At 33.4% G+C, this 18,087-nt stretch overlaps 1 protein-coding gene across 1 annotated transcript in view; it reads left to right on the top strand.

The window, feature by feature from the left end:
- Positions 1–18,087, top strand: part of Cep120 (centrosomal protein 120) — a 74,771-nt gene that overhangs the window by 30,874 nt on the left and 25,810 nt on the right. The window contains exons 10-16 of the mRNA XM_027949353.2: positions 671–848; positions 3,846–3,995; positions 4,827–5,009; positions 9,218–9,314; positions 9,409–9,561; positions 10,172–10,261; positions 17,441–17,533. Of these exons, the coding sequence (XP_027805154.1) occupies positions 671–848; positions 3,846–3,995; positions 4,827–5,009; positions 9,218–9,314; positions 9,409–9,561; positions 10,172–10,261; positions 17,441–17,533 (944 nt within the window). The remainder of the gene's footprint in view (positions 1–670; positions 849–3,845; positions 3,996–4,826; positions 5,010–9,217; positions 9,315–9,408; positions 9,562–10,171; positions 10,262–17,440; positions 17,534–18,087) is intronic.

The raw sequence follows: 18,087 nt of genomic DNA, 5'->3' as shown, positions 1-18,087 counted from the left end.
GGGTCTACAGTTACCATTAGTAATACAAGCTGTGGTGGATTAGAAGTTCAGAGTCTTGGGTGCATGGTTTAGCTCTTACCAAGTAGCTATATGACTTGGACCACTCATTAAACATCACTGTCCATAGTAGGATTAGACTAGATATTTCTGTCATTTCAAGTTTTAGCTTTTTTTAAAAAAAATATTTTTTAAAAAATTTTTTATTTATATGTGATGCTGAGAATCAAACCCAGTGCCTCACATATGCTAGGCAAGTGCTCTAGCTACAACCCCAGCCCAAGTCTAAAATAACTACAACTGCATTGTAAAAAATGATGTGATTTTATGTACATAGTAAATCTCAAGTAGCACCCTTCAAATGCTCATTTCTTTGCAGCTACCTGTTAGAAATAAGTTGGTGCTTTCTAGGCGGCAGTCAGTCATTACTGTTTCAGTTCTGTGTGTTTTAATGTTCTGCCACATTTGTTTAGAGCAAGCTCTTTCTTAGTATAATCCTAGAATGGGAAATAAAAGCTTTGGTAATTTTGGGTAAGCCACTTTTAAGATACTTACACCTCAATTCATATGTTCATAAAACAAAATAGTCAGATTCTTTGCTTGAAGGTAAATGAGATGATAGCTTTAAATGATCTGAACAACATTTTTTTCCTTAATTTTATGTTCATTTTAGGCATTAGTTCTTGTGTACCTGTTCCACTGACCCAGCCAGTGGCTATAACCAATGCTTCAGAAACAGCTTCAGGACAGAAGATTGCTGTTCCAGCAACATCACATCATTTTTGCTTTTCAATAGACTTAAGGAGTGTCCATGGCTTGGAAACTGGTTTCCCAATCAACTGTATATTAAGGTGTGAATTGATTTTGTTTGAGGAGGAATGCATTTCCTCTGTTTGGGGAGTTGTAGGGAGAAAAATGTTATGAAAGAAATTATAACTTTTGTTAAATCAGTGAAGTGGGGGATAAGGCTGTATTCTAATGATTTTAAACTTAAACCAGAGTGACTTTCGTTGTGTGAGAGGTAACAGTCTTACCTGTTCTGGTGTAATATGTAGGTATTGATAATTTATTGATGGTGCCATTTTAAATAGAATGGCTCTTGAAATTTAAAGTTTCGTTTGGTTTGGTTTTATTTGTTTCCTGGAAAAAATAATGGTAGTATAGTATCTGATTTTTGTATAAAGTTATGTTATAGTGAGAGTTTTATTCCTATCTGTCTTTCATAGGTCTAATCTAAAAACCACACTTAGTGAGCTGGAAGTGAAATGTACTCACAATATATGTAATTAGTTAGCTAAATAAATGACTTTACAGTTTTCTTGTTTGTTTGTTTTATGCTACGAGGATCAAACCCAAGGTCCTTCACATCCTAGGCAAGGGCTCTTTACCACTGAGCTACGTCCAAGCCTGCAATATTTTGTTTCTAATAATGTTACATTTTCATAGGTTTTTGTGACTGAGGTATAAATTAAATGTAATACGAGAATTGTTTGGAGTAGTGTTTCCTTATAAATTTCTTTGAAGCAAGCATTAGCATTTGAAATATAATTATTGTCTTTCTGTAAGTGAAGTGAGATCTATCAGTCATCTTGGACTGCCATACCTACAAATCTCAGCAACTACCTATTCCTTCCTGCTGTTATTTGAGGCGTACATGCTTAAAACAAATACAATTTTTTAAATCTTTGTTTTATTTATTTATTCTTATGTGGTGCTAAGAATCAAAATCAGCGCCTCGCGTGTACTTAGGTGAGTGCTGTACCGCTGAGCCCCAGCCCCAGCCCCCGTACATGCTTTTTAAGAGCATAAGGCAACCCATACTTGTATCAGATTTTTCAATTACTTGATTCCTTCTCAGTTTGTTTTCAAATCCTCCATAATTTGGCATGAATAATAGATGGAATCAAAGGGACATAGCTTGGATTGTGAAAAGAATTCATAGAATAGAATGAAAGCTTTTTTTCCATCTCAGCATAAATTCTGCAGTTTACATGTTAAATGCTGACCATTGTTACTAAGATGTTTTTATTTGGAAGTGAAGATTGAGAAGAATTTTCTCAAGATAGCCTTTGTCAAAGAGTTTGTTTTCTCTATTTTAGAAATAGAATTATTTATTTATTTGTTGATGCTGGGATTGAACCCAGGGATGTTTTACCACTAAGCTTTACTCCCAGTCTTTTTTATTTTCTCTTCTGAGTCAGGGTGTTGCTAAGTTGCTTAGGACCTTGCTAAATTGCCCAGACTGGCCTTGAATTATGATCTTCTTGCTTCAACCCCCTGAGTTGTTGGAATTATGGGTGTCCACGTCATTACTTGTTTTCTAGTTTGTCTTTTTTTCTGTTCAGTCCTATCACTGAGAACTCATCTGTTCTTTGTATGTCTGTATAGGAATATGACCAGGAGCATAGAAACAGGCACAAAATTAAATGCTATGACAGCGAGCATTGTACAAATCCACTGTGAAAGCACTAATGTTAATTTTTGCTTTTATTCTTGTGATCAGGACCATTTGTTTAATTATAAAGTGCCTATAATATGCCAACAGTGCACCTGGTATTATAGGTACATAAAAAGAGCCACATAAACAGAGCAATTTAGTCAGAAGACAGATTCACAGATAAGTCAAAATATAAGGGAGAGTAGTCATTCACTTGGTAAAGGAGAAATAATATTCTAAGCAGGAAGTAAATAGCTACAACCCATTTTTATACTCTACATAAATTCACTAGATGCTTGTTCAGTCTTTGATTCATTTTAAGGCACTTTGTAAATTACCATTTAATTTTTTGATACATGTTTTGTCATGCTCTGCATTACTATGAAATTGTGGTTTGCAACTGTGTAATAGAATTTATGAAGTAAGATTGGTTTTTCAAAACGTTTAACCTGCAGGACTTTCTTCAATCTGGATTTTTTTTTTTTTTTTAATTCTTTAATCACTAGATCCTATACCTATAGTGTGGTGTAGTAGTTGAAAATCTAGGGTATGAACTCTCTGAGGTGAATTGACTTCAGGGAATATAATTATATAAGAATTGTGTGAATGCACAGGATCTTTTTGTATGAAAAGTAATTTTTTTTCTAGTAAGGTTTAAATTTTACTTTCATGTATGAGTAACAACATACAGGATAAAATTATAATATCATATTTAGCTTTAAATGCAGAGTATGTTCAGGCATTCTTACTTTTAACCTAGTGTGGTTTTATTTATTTGGTATTCAGCCATTCTTAGAGTACTAGGGAATGAACCTAGGAGTGTTCTGTCTCTGAGCTACACCCCAGTCCTTTGTTTTGTGACAGGGTCTTGCTAAGTCACCGAGGCTGGCCTCAAATTTGAGATCCTCCAGTCTCAGCTTCTTGAGTAGCTAGGATGAAAGGCTTGCACTACCACCCCTGGCTTACCATAGTATGGTTTTGTGACAAGAGGAAGAATAGTGTTAGGTCACTTGTTGATTTATCCATAAGTTGAGTTGTTTTTATCCTGATTCTCTGTTCAAAGATAAATTACTATTAATGTATCCCTTTTGCAGTTGACTAAGGGCTTTTTAGCCCAAAGAAGACCAGGACATCATTATATGAAGAAAAGTAGGTTTAGAAATTAAAATTTGCAAGTATTTCCTGAGTGTTTATTAAATGACAAATTGCTTGTTTGTTCCTGGAAATGCAGAGATGAAAAAGGATGCATGCCCACAAGGAACTTAAGGCAAATGGGAACTCCATATTCCTACTATTTTTTAATTTTAAAAAATTCTGCTTTCTCTAAGTATTCATATTATATTTTTCAATCAAACTATAAGTGTTATATCTGTAGATTATACAGTAAGACTTTATATTTTTAAAATTCTAGGTATTCATACCCTTTCTTTGGAAGTGCAGCTCCTATTATGACTAATCCTCCTGTAGAAGTTCGGAAAAACATGGAAGTTTTTCTTCCCCAGTCTTATTGTGCATTTGATTTTGCAACTATGCCTTATCAGCTGCAAGATACCTTCTTAAGGTAGTGTATACACTGCATTTTCTTATTGAAAAGTCAACTCTAGAAAATTTGTATCTTATCAAGGAAAGGAATTTATATAGATTTAAATCCATAGAAGTTTATGCATTTGAGAATCAAGAGACACACTTACAGATAATTTTTGTGACATTTGTGCTTCTACATCACTTTTATATTGTTGGTTGGTCTATTTATTTATTTGATACTGAGGGTTGAACCCCTAGGGTGCTTTACCATTGAGCTACATTGCCAGCCCTTTTTTATTTTTATTTTGAGGCAGTTTCACTCAGTTGCCTAGGGCCTCGTTTTCAGATTTTCATATCTTATTTGCTTGAATTTAGATATTTGAACTTTGTTAAATAACTAAGAACTTTGATAAATAACTAAGAATACTTAGTTTGATAAATAACTAAGTACTCTTAGTTATTTACTTAGATTATTGAGTCACTGAATAACTATAGTGTTTTATTTGCTTTTTTGGAGGTTTATAATCTAGTTATCTGAAATTTGTGAAAAAATGAGATCTATGAAATCTTTATTTTCTGAGTTTCACAATCCAAATTTATACATTATTTTTACAGGAAGAATGAAGGATAGATACAATATCTAACCATTTTGGGATAGTGTGTGAAAGAGTTTTCTTTATTGCCTAATAGAAAACATAATTGTATTTCATATTTGTTACCTGTGGAATGGAGCCTTTAATTTAACAATTGTGTTAGATGACTTTTCAGGGAACAAAACATCTTTGATTACATTAAGGGCATTTATAATTTTAGTTCAGAAAAGACTTTAGAATTGATAGGTATGAACTCATGTTTCTCTCTTCTTTAGGATTCCATTGCTGGTTGAATTATGGCACAAGGATAAAATGAGTAAAGATTTACTCCTGGGAATCGCAAGAATCCAACTTTCTAACATCTTGTCTTCAGAAAAAACTCGTTTTTTAGGTTCTAATGGTGAACAGTGTTGGCGTCAAACTTACAGTGAAAGTGTGCCTATTATAGCAGCACAAGGGTAATGCATCTCACACAATTGATTTTCACTTTCCTTTTATTCATGTGATGTTTACGGTTAACGGGCCACAACTTTATCCTTTCATATCCTCTTTTTGCTCATCTTTTTTCTTTGACTTGTGGGGTATGTATTTACTTGATTGCTTAGCTTTCTACTGCTCATTTTCCTTCACAAAATTAAAAATTCTTCACTACTATAGTAGTCTAATTCTTATTGAGACTGCTACATTTTCCCTCTCTTTAAAGTTTTAAATTCAGAATCTTATTTTGTTATTTAAGGTTGAGTTTATAATGTATGTGTACAGTATTTTGAGGATATTACATATATTAGCACTTAGAGGTGATTTTTTCAGATTTATTCATTTTTATTAGTTTTTTATGATTATAAATGAGTGGGATTCATTCTTACATTCTTACATGCACAAAATGTAGCTTGATAAATTTCATTCCCCATGCCTCACTTTTCTCTGCCTTCCTCTGGATCCCCTTTGTCAACTCTGCTAGTATCCTTTATATGTTCATTAGGTTTCTTCTTCTTTTTCTTTTCTTTTTTTTAAACTTTTTTTCTTTTCTCTAGCTTATACATGTGAGAGAGAACATATGACCCTTTACTTTTTTGAGTCTGGCTTATTTCGTTCAACATGATGCGCTTCAGTACCATCCATTTTTTAGCAAATGACATAATTTTTTCTTCTTTATGGCTAAATAAAACTCTGTTGTATACATGTCCCATATTTTCTTTATCCATTCATCTGTTGATGGACACCTAGGCTGGTTCTATAACTTGGCTATTGTAAATTGTGCTGCTATTAGCATAGGTATGCATGCATTGCTGTAGTATGCTGACTTTCCTTTGGAAAATGCCAACAAGAGGTGTAATTGGTTCATATAGCACTTCCGTTTCTAGTCTTTTAGGGAAGCTCCCTACAGATTTCCATAGTTGTACATTTTACAGTCCTACCAGCAATGTATAAATGTTCCTTTTTCCCATATGCTTGCCAGCATTTATTGGTTGTATTGTTGATGATTGCCATTCTTACTGTAGTGAGATGAAATCTCAGTGTAGTTTTGATTTGCATTTCCCTAATTGCTAAAGATCTTGAACATTTTTTCATATATTTGTTGGCCATTTGAATTTTTTTGAGAAATATCTAGTCCATTTGCTAATTTATTGCTTGGGTTATTTGGGTGTTTTTTTTTTTTTTTTGAGATCTTTATATATTCTGGCTAGTACTATCATGTCTGCATCATTGTTCTTTATGTTCAGAATTGCTTTAGCTATTTTGGGTCTTTAATTCTTTTATATGAATCTTAGAAATTCTTTTTTTTTTCTAGTTTTCTAAAGAATATCATTGGTATTTTGATAGGGATTGCTTTGAAGATCGTTTTTGGTAATATGGCCTTTTTTTTTTTTTTTTTTTTGGTACTGGGGAATGAACCCAGGGGTTCTTCCCAACTGCTGGGATTACAGGTGTGTACTACCATGTCTGGCAATATGGCCATTTAAATAATATTAATTCTGCTTCTCCATTAACATAGGAGGTCTTTCTGTCTTCTAGTGTCTTCTCCTATTTCTTTTCTCAGTGTTTTCTGATTTTCATCATTGTTGTCTTTTATCTTTTTGGTTAGATTTATTCCTAGGTTTTGGTTTTTTTTTTTTTTTTTTTTTTAAATATTTGTTTGGGTTTATTGTTTGAGGATATTTTGAATATAATTATTTTCCTAATTTTTTTTTTCAGCAGGTTCATTATTGGTGTATAGAAAAGATATTGTTATTTTCTGTTTTCATTTGATCTCCTGCTCTTTTGCTGGATTTCTTTATTACCTTTATAAGTCTTCTGGTGGAGTTTTTTTTTAACCTTTTAAGTATAGGATCCTATTATCTGCAAGCTGGTCATTTGATGACTTCTTTTACTATTTGTATCCGTTTTATTTCCTCCTCTTGTCAGAGGCAGTTTTTAAAATAAGCCTGAGGATATTTAGCTCTATAGCTAGCATGTGTGAAGGCCTGAGTTCAATCCCCAGAACCACAAAGTAATTTTTTTTTGCCCTGAATTTCATTGTCAAAATAAAAAAATTTATTATTTCACATATTTTAATCAACATATTTGTTGAATTATTTTTTTAATTAATAAAAATTACATTCAGCTTAACATTATACACTATTTTTGTTTTTAAAGCATAATGAGAAAGAAAAAGGAAATAAGACTGTAAAAATCTGAGATCTTGAAATTTCTTTTTTTATATCTCCCCATCTGTAGCTACTTCCAGAGACTGAAAGATTTAGCAAAATCTTATTCACTTGGAAGGTGTGGAACAGGTGTCTTGGAGAATCAAATAGTTGGTTAACAATTCTGTTTGTTTTGAGTCCTATTACTGAAAAATCTCTTTTAAAAATTAGTGTTCTTTTAATAATAGTAGCTATTGTAATGTTGTCTGCCTGTTTTGAATATTGCTTTTATTGTCCTGCTTTGAAGACAGAGAAGTTTTTGCAAATTTACCTAAGTGAGAACTTCAGATATGCTCAGGAGTTTCTTTCAGATACAATAGTGGTTCATTTTACTTTATTCATTTTTTCTAAGATTTGTGAGAAGAAAATTTAAAAGTTGGCTAATTAAGAATTCTACTTGTATGAGATTCATTAAAGTTTTCTTTGGACTGGTATATTTGAGTTAGGGAAAAACCATGTGTTTTGATTATTAGTTTTATTTTTCAGCCTGGCGTGGTGGCGCATGCCTGTAATCCTAGTGAGTTGGGAGGCTGAGGTAGGAGGATCTCAGCAAGTTCAAAGTCAGCCTTAGCAAATTAGTGAAGCCCTAAGCAACTTAGTGAGACCCTATCTCAAAATAAAAATTAAGGGACTGGGGATATAGCTCAGTTGGTAGAGTGTTTACCTCGCATGTACAAGGCCCTTGGTACAATCACCAGTACCACAAAAAAAAAAAAAAAATAAAGTAAAATAAAAAATAAAAAGGGCTGGTGATGTGACTCAGTGATTAAGTACCCCTGGGTTCAATTCCTAGTACCCAAAAGCAACAATTTATTTCTCTTTAATGTGTTGCCTTATTTTTTATTATTTAATGATAAATATTACCTACAGCTCTTTAATACAGAGGAGAACTCATTATGGCCCAAATAATATATACTTCTGGAAATTAACCTAGAATAAATAGTGATTATATCCTGTAAAAAATTTGTACATGCCCTGTGTGGTGGTGCATGCCTGTGATCTCAACTACTTGGGAGGCTGAAGCAGAAGGATCACAAGTTTGAGGCCAGCCTCTGTAACAGCAAAACTTGTCTCAAAAATAAAAAGGGCTGGGGATGTCAGTTACTGATAGAATGTCCCTGAGTTCAAAACCCATTAGTGAAAAGAAAAAAAAAAAAAAGATTTATATGAATGTGTATATCCCAGGAAAAGTAGACAGAAGATTTCAGAGTAAATTATATAATCAAGAATAGGATGGGCTGGGGTTGTGGCTCAGTGGTAGCGCGCTTGTCTAGCATGTGTGACGCACTGGGTTCGATTCTCAGCACCACATACAAAGAAATAAAGGTCCATCAACTACTAAAAAATATTTTTTAAAAAAAGAATAGGAGAACTATTAAATATATTGTACTGCATAAATTCATTTAGGCAGTAAAACCCACAAACCCATCTTTAAAAACCCTCTAGCACCTTGTCCTTCAGAGATCCAGACAAAGCCACATGAAACCTTAGAATACAAAAGTTGTAGCTGGGGACATAGCTCAGTTGTAGAATGTGCAAGGTCTTGGGTTTGATCCTAAAATAAAAATAAAAATCACACATTTTTTTTAAATCACACATTTTTGAATTAAGGTTTATGACGTGAAAATAGGAAAAAAGGACGAACTGTTAGTGTATATGTTTGTATATATATCTACAGTGGACAGTAAGATTTATTAAAATTTTGCCTTTTATATTCAATTTTTCAATAACAGTGTGCATTTGTTTAAGTCATTTTGTAGTAATATAGGTAGGTATTTAGTAGGATGTTTGTGATGATCCAGTAAAATCACAAATACAGAAGATCTTAAAGCTCCTAGAGGCTGCTGCAGTTTCAGCAGAAATAGAGTCGGGTTTAAGAAATGTTACTTATTCCTCAACACTGCAGCTCTGGGGTAATAAAAATAAAAGTTATACGAAAGTGTTCACAAAGTTAAAAATATTTCTTGTTTCATTTGTAGATCAAATAATAGAATAGTAGATCTGTCTTACACAGTGACTCTAGAAGATTATGGACTAGTAAAAATGCGTGAAATTTTTGTCTCTGATTCATCTCAGGTAAATATAATTGAGTGTTGTCATGTTACTCCTTGAAAGAGATCTAATATTTATACTTTTGTTTGTTGAAATGTGCTTTTCATTTATACTTTAGGTTTTATCTGCTGTACAACAGAAGCCATCTTCTCTTCCTCCAGCACCTTGTAATTCAGAGATCCAAACAGAGCCACGTGAAACCTTAGAATACAAAGCAGCACTTGAGCTAGAAATGTGGAAGGAGATGCAAGAAGACATTTTTGAAAATCAGGTTGCTTTGTAAATTTTACTTAAAAATGTTTTTTGTGTGCCTAGTATATTTTTCTCTTTCTAAGGCAGGATTTTCTCTTGATGTTTCATAGTTTATTTGAATGCCAACAATGTCCTACTCTTTACAGAAAGTTTGAGAATAAAAACATAGTTGAACAGTTTGGCAGAGGCTACTCAGAAGGATGTATCTCAGTTTTGTCTGTTATTGTTGGGCAAAGTTAAGAATTACAGTTATTCCTTTAATCTCAAATTCTTATTTAATATACCCAGAATGTGATACCTTCAGTCTCCAGACAAGGGTTAGGAAACAGAACTCATGTTACTTTAAACTTTACTGATACGGATATTACATGCCTCAAGCATATTTTGTAGGTCTCATTGAGTTCCTTAGCACCTTGCTATTGCTAAGGCAGGATTGGAGCTCATATCCTCCTGAGCCATTGGAATTACAGGCATGCACCTCTGCGCATGGCTTGTTTTTTTAATAATATATAAAATGCCTGTGGCAAAAATAAATGAATAAATTATTGATCAGTATTAGTTAACTTAGAACAATTGATTCATTTAAATATTTGGAGGTTATTGAGGTGACTTGATTTTTCTTTTTGTAGCTAAAGCAGAAAGAACTGGCTCATATGCAGGCTCTTGCAGAGGAATGGAAAAAAAGGGACCGAGAAAGAGAATCACTAGTGAAAAAAAAGGTAATAATTTCAATTACAATTGAAGGAGAGAAGTAAGAATATTAGTGATAATATCTTGCATCTACATTGAGGAAAATATTTGAAAGGAATAAATTAATTATCCTTGGTATGTGTTGACATGGAAGAAATTAATGAATATGTTAGGGCAGGAGGGAGGCTTTTCACTGTAAGATGTTTGTACTTTTTGGATTTTGAAATTTACATAGGTACTACCAATTCAAAAATATATATAAATTGTATAAAATGAATACTTTAGAGAAAAAGCATGCCTCTTTATGAAAAAGAAACTAGCACATTTAAAAGTGTATGTAAAAATTATATTATAACCTGAAAGTTAATTAAAAGCCTCTAAAACTTTTGAGCTATTTTTAGAAATAAATCATGAACTAAACCACATCTTAAAAAAGGATATCGTCAGACTGTCCAATCTTATGCCAGTAGCAGAAGTTCAGTATTTGTCCATTTACACTCAAGTTATTTAATGAAACAACCCTGACAGTGAGATTTTTTTCAAATATTTCAACATTAAGATTTCAAAAATACTCTCATAAGTGGTTAATCAGTGTACGACCTCAGGTTTCAGGGGATGACTCTGCAGGTCTCCTTTGTTTACTCTCTCTGCATCTTCCTCTTCTCACAAATTCCAGTTGCCTCTGCCTTTGCAGTCTCTAGTCTTTCCTTTACTCAGCAAGATGGCAGGTGTTGCCCTTTCTTGAGCTTCAGTCCAGAAACTGCCCCCAGACAGTAAACTATAATTATTGTAGGGTTTGCCTCCTGTCTCTTAGGGATCATAGTCCTGTGCTGCCTATTGTTCAATCTGGGTTTATAGAGGAGAACTCTTGGGGAAACAGAGTCCTCTGGGCCTTTGACTTTCAAAATACCATTTCAGCTTTTTCTAACTTAATTCTCAGTCATTAGAAATTTGAATAACAAAATTTGAAAAAAGCTAAAAGAAGAGAAGGCTCCATTTTAAGGTAATGTTTAGATAACAAAAATGAGAATTAAAATTCTTCACATATATTTTAAATACTAGACTAGTTTTTTATTACTTAATATGAGTTTCATATTACTTAATTATAATTATAATTATGATTAATTATAATTAATATAAATATGAGTTTCATATTAAATAATAGGTACAGAACTCATGTTATACTAATTAAATCAAAGGGAACTAGACAATATTTTAATGTTTTGAAATTTTCACTATCCTTTAAAAACTAAGCAGGTTAATTATTTTTTTTATTTTTTGGAATTTTCACAAATTTTATTGGTACATATTTGTTATACAGAATGATGGGTATCATTGTGACATTTTTGCATACATAAAAAATGTAATTTGATCAGTTTCACTTTCCAGTACCCCACTAACCTCTCTTCTTACCTCACTCCAATCCTTTTTCCTCCATCCTATTGGTCTCTTTTAATTTCTTTTTTTTAATTAATTTTTTATTTGTTTAAATTAGTTAAACATGTCAGTAGAATATACTTATATACTTTGATATATCATACATAGATGGGATATAATTTCTCATTTTTCTGAGTATCCATATTGTAGGATCATGTTGGTCATACAGTCACATATACACATAAAGTAATAATGTCTGTTTTATTCTACTACCTTTCTTATCCCCACATCCCCTGCCTTTCCCTCCTTTCACTTCCCTCTACTTTTTTTTTTTTGCATTACAATTCTTAGTACACATATACACCGCAATTTTTGTGTCTCTGTTTGTGTATATATAGTATGTTGATACCCAATTCAAGTCTTCATAACATGTATTTTGTATATTGATGTCCATCGCATTCCACCATCCTTGCTAATCCCCTGCCCTCTTCCTTACCCTCCTACCCCTCTTCCCTCTCTAGAATTCATCTATTCCTCCCACGCTCTGCCTCTCTACCCCACTATGTGTCAACCTCCTTATATCAGAGAAATCATTCAGCATTTGTTTTTGTTTTTTTTGGATTGGCTGACTTCACTTAGCATTATCTTCTCCAACACCATCTATTTACCTGCAAATGCCATGGTTTTGTTCTTTTTTAATGCTGAGTAAAATTCCATTGTGTATATATGCCACATTTTTTTTATCCATTCATTCACTGAAGGACATCTAGGTTGGCTCCACATTTTTAACTATTGTGAATTGTGCTGCTATAAACATTGATGTGGCTGTGTCCCTGTAGTATGCTGTTTTTAAGTCCTTTGGGTATAGTCCGAGAAGAAGAATAGCTGGGCCAAATGGTGGTTCCATTCCGAGTTTTCCAAGGAATCTCCATACTGCTTTCCAAATTGGTTGCACCAGTTTGCAGTCCCACCAGCAATGTATGAGTGTACCTTTTTCCCCACATCCTCGCCAACACTTATTGTTGTTTGTCTTCATAAGCTTAAGCAGGTTGATTCTTGAATCATTTTTTTCTATATTAAAAATTTTTTTTGTATTGAGGTTTGTAAAAGTCAAATTATAAACCAATTTGAAAAGTTAATAAAATTGTTACTATTTTTCAAAAGCCATAATTGGACTTTTTGTTGCAATAAAAAAAGAAGTTTAAAAGGCAAGTTCATTGTCATTTGGTAATAATGACAAAATGATCTTTTTAGTTGAAGTTTTTATTTGGTTTCCTTGTATATAACTATTTTGACCATTTCAGCTTGAATTACTGATCTCCTGGCCCATTAGTAACTCTAGTCAGAAAACATGATGCTTGCTTAATAAATAATTGAACTAATTGATATTAGTCATTGAAAAGGTAGATTTGAATTTACCATGTTCTTTCAACCTAAGTGCATTTTGAGACTAAGTACTTTATTGAATATTTTATCTTAAAGTGCCCTATATTGAAAGAATATTGTGAACTAGGATGTGTTAACATATGATGTGGTCATATGATGTGGTTAACATATGATTCAAGTCAATAGGGAGAAACAATTTTTTCTTCAGTGTGATGAAATTTTTTGAAGCCAAATTCTGTGAGACTCTCACTATAACATTTGTTTATGTCCATAATGATTGAACCCTTTCTATTAATTTATTTTTATTTTTTCAACTACGGTTTTTTTGAGACAATGTTTTACTTCATTAATGTTTTGAAAGTTTACCTGAAGGAGTTATATGCACACTTGGCTTCTGTTCTGCCTTTTGAAACAGCTGAGATAGTGTTTAACTCTTACATGTGACTAAAGATAGTTATCATGTACTCACAAAGGAGTACATCATTCATACATAAGGGAGCATATGACTTAAGTGTTTAAGATCATGTTTTCACTTTGGTGAAATTTAGTAGATATTACCAAGTGGACCCAAAGGGCATTCCAAATAGAGACATTCCCTTGAACAAAGGCAGAAAAGTTTGAAATAGGGTCTGCATTTAGAAAATAGTGTGTAGTTGGATGTGGGGAGAGGGGAGGACAAGATCATTCAGATCTTGACCCTTCAACCTGTCCTCCCCTCTCCCCACATCCAACTATAGGCTTTTCCAGTCAGGGTTCTCTGAGAGAATGAAACCCTCATGTCCTTAGGCATATGTTGCTGGTAATGAATTAACTTTCTCTTGTGCATCTAGGCTGGTAGACTGTTTTAGAAGACAAGAGAAGATAATTACTTCATTTTTCATATTCAGTGGTTCAGATGATGATTGCTACCTTGAGAAAGGTAGCGATTTGAGAAACTTTTTTTTTTAATGAAAATTTTTATATAAAGAAATGACATGATCACATTTTTTATTTCAAACAGTCATTCTGATGAAAGAATAGTGGATGGAACAAAGGAATGTGAAACTAAATTCTGGGAAAATGGGAGAACTATTTATAAATGAAAATGAAGGCTGTAAGATAACAGCTATAGGATTATGGAGAAGAAGGAATGGGTGGAGAAGAGATGATGTTAATGGTTTACATCCTCAAGCCTAACTGAGGGGTCTTTGGTGCTGCTCTACAATCCTTTCTTCTTCAGTGAATTCATTCTCTAATCAGTTCACACAATTTTTCTCTTACCAAATAACATTCAGTTTCATCTCTTCCATTCTTAAATGCTTCCTCTACTTGTCTTTCTTGATTGTACTCTCCTATATTCTGCTGATTTATCTCCCCTTCCCAATTTTCATGTTAGAGTCAACTTCTAAATATTGTTTTGCTCTGGAGAACAGTCCTTGAATCCCTTCTTTTCTGTCTTGAGATCTGATCCACTCTATCAGCATTGCATACATCAAATCATATGCATTATACACACCCACCCCTTCCCCTCTGCTTCCATCTCCAGCTTCTTTCCTGGACTGTGCAGCTCATTACATGACTGCCTTCACTATATTGCCAGTTTGCTGTCTAGTATGCATCTCAAATTTAATATGTCTAAAATTAAAGTTTTTATCTTATGTCCTCCGTAAATTTGCTCCTGTTGATTCTCCATCTTAATAAATGACAAAACTTTTAGTTAACTGTTTAGGCTACAAACCAAGTAACTTTTGACTATTTTATTGAACATTTAGTTTGTTAGCAAATCCTGTTGGCTACACATTCAGAATGTATTGTGCAAAGTAACCATTTACCATCACCTCCATCACTGTTTCCCTAGTTTAAGCCATCATGGCCTTGCTTCTAAGAATACTAGTTACTTTTTAACATTGGTAGCTCTCATTTATTCCTGGCCCCTAATCCTTATTTTATCTATCCTGGCCCAAGAGTACAGCTTTTAGAATTTAAGACAGAATTATATACTCCTCTGTTCAAAACTCATCCTACTGACATTCACACTTTACAATAAAACTTAAAAGAGTTCTTACCAGGACCTCCAAGGCCTTATATGATCTGTACCCTAGCTTCCTTTTCCACCTCCGGTTAGTCTTGTTACTGGCTTCCTTGTAATTCTTCAAACATGCTAAGCCACCCCTCTCATCAGGATATATGGATTCTCTTCTTTCAAAGATAATTTTGATGTCTGCTTAGAATAATCTCAGTGAGGTCTTCTCTGTACCTTATCTAAGGTAGTGTCCCTCTTCTATCTCTCTATAACTGTCCTCTCAATTCTGATTTATTTTTAATAGCATATTATTAAACTTATATTAAATATTCACACACTTACATATAGTTTGCCTTCCCTGAGAATATCATTTTTAGAATATCATTTCCACTCAATTTTATTTTGCCCTACATATGCTAGATATACAATAAATATTAGTTAAAAAGATTATGATTTCAGGTTTTTATACATTTTTGAGTTTAAGATATAAGAAAAATATTGATATATTCAACAGGTATTTAGGTCTGTAAAACTGAAATTCAGGAGGGAGGTTTCATTTTGTAATGTAATTTGGAAGTTCTTGGTATATGTGATGGTAGTAGGAAGATGAGATCATCCATGAGGTTATATTGTGCAAGAGAAGGCATCCTGAGACAAAACTCTGAAAAACAAATATTTAGGTATTTGTATTAATGATTTGGTGAAGAATGGAAGACATGCTTAACATATTTTTAGGTAGAGTTCACAGAGTTAATATAGAAATAATCCTGATGCTTTGGTTTATTAGGCCTAAATCATTAAATGAAGGTGTCACATTCTGCAGTTAGTTTAAGAGAGTCATTTGGACAATGAGTGTGCTTGTGCTTATGCCAGATTTACAAACAAGCATTAGGAACTTTTTGATATTAATTAACAGTGTAACTGAGATCTTTAATTAGCAAAGGCAATTTTAGATAAGTCAACCGACTTTGGTTGTCCTAGTCTTTTTTTTTTTTTTTTTTTTAATCTTGTACAAGGGATCAAACCCAGGGACACTTTACTACTGAGCTACATCCCCAGCCCTTTTTATTTTTTATTTTGAAACAAACAGGGTTTCACTAAGTTGCATAGATAATGCTTTGCTAATTTGCCGAGGCTGGCCTCAAACTTGCAGAACTCCTGCCTCAGCCTACCGATTCACTGGGATTACAGGTGTGTGCTACCATGCATAAGGGTCAACCTAGTCTTTAGCAATACATGGTCTTTGGTCTCTGAACTAGTGATGTTACATCTGTATATCACATTTAGTACTTAGTAGAGAACTTTGAAGTTGGGCACACTAGTGCATGCCTGTAATCCTAGCAGTTTAGGAGGCTGAGGCAGGAGGATCTCAAGTCCAAAGCCAGCCTCAGCAACAGCTAAGCACTAAGCAACTCAGTGAGACTCTGTCTGTAAATAAAATATAAAATGGGGCTGGGGATGTCACTTATTGGTTGAGTGACCCTGAGCTCAATCCCTGGTACCCCCCTACCAAAAAAAAAAAAAAGAACCTCAACTCTGCATTAAATTCAAGATAGTAGATAATGTAGAAATTATAACCTATGAATAATTGTTGAAACTTGTATTTATCTTGGAAAAGAAAAAAAAAAAAAAAACTAGGAAGAGATGTATGATGGCTGTCCCCATGTTCAAATGTGTGATGAAACATTTTCTTTTCTCTTTCCAAGGATAGAAAAATAGGATTAAAGGGTAGGCTTCTAAGGAGTGTCAAATCAGGGATTTATTGTCAACTAGAAAGAGAAGATTGGGATGGGGCTTTAGACCTGGAGACTAGTTAGTAAAAGAGGAGAAAAATTGGTTTTGAAAATTCTCATAAAAAGTAATCAGCCTAAATTGAAGAAAAACCAGGAGAATCCTGCATCCTGTATAGGTCAAGCAGGTAGGCCTCTTATCCTGAACAGGACTTTCCTTAAAGGTAGTCTTTATCTCTAAAGAAATTGGTACTAGTCCAGGGGCCTAATCAGGAACTTTGACTAGAATGTAATAAAAAGTCAGATTTGAATGAATATAACTAACTTGTGTACCTTACTAGCTGATCTCACTAGCAAATGGATTAGTTCTAAGACAAGAGAGTATACGTGACTGAGAGGGCTTCAAAGGAACACTAGAAGATTTTAAGGAATTAGGTTTTGACTGAGCACAAGATTTTACTAGTAGTCTGGTTTTGCCCAGTAGAAGAGTGGGCTTCCTTGTGAAACTGAATACCACTGTAGATATGCAAACATAAACAAGATGGTCTCCCCTTCTTAGGGTAGAAGAAATTTCTGCTTTGGATCGGTTCCTGTAGTTTGACTATTTCCTATTTTCGGATTGTATTTCAGTGAAACGATATGTATTTTTTAATTTGTGTGTGCTTTGAATGTGGAGAGAGTGTTAAGGTAACTTTTCTTTAACTGTATTTTAGGTGGCTGAATATAGTATTTTAGAAGGAAAACTTCAAAAAACCCTAATTGACTTAGAAAAGCGAGAACAACAGCTTGCCAGTGCAGAAACAGAGGTATTTCATTCATCTATCATAAATTCTTATTTCATAGTCTATGAAATTCATACCATTTACTTATTTTTGCTCTATACTTACTATATTTCATGGAAATTGTTCTTCAGACATTGTGGGGAAAACTTCACCTAGGTAAAGAATGTTTGATATGTTAGAATGTTAGGAACTGATACAAAAGTGTGACTTGAACTAGTTAACTATTTTACTCAACTTTAGCTGACTTCTTCAATATTGAAGGTTTTTGGTTAAAATTATGTAGAAGGAATGGATAGTTACACTGCCTAGAAAAAGAAAATGTAGCATAAAATGGGAGCACATAATTCTAATTTTTTTTCCAGAGAGAAGGGAGTTTTCCTCTTTATTGTCCATTAAAGATTATATCCCAAGGAAGCATGAGAGCTTGTGTTAGTATTATGCTAAATTAGCTTTTCTTAGATCTTAACTAAGTTTTACCCTTTAAAAATGATTAGAATTTTCTCCCATTAAATTTGTGTGTCCCTTCTCTAACCATAGTGTTTCTTAAAATTTTCTTAGCAAATTACCCTAACCTTGCC

The sequence above is a fragment of the Marmota flaviventris genome, chromosome 5 (assembly GCF_047511675.1).
Source record: "Marmota flaviventris isolate mMarFla1 chromosome 5, mMarFla1.hap1, whole genome shotgun sequence".
NCBI lineage: Eukaryota > Metazoa > Chordata > Mammalia > Rodentia > Sciuridae > Marmota > Marmota flaviventris.
The sequence above is the reverse complement of the archived record's forward strand: the minus strand, read 5'-3'. Positions and strand labels throughout refer to the sequence as shown.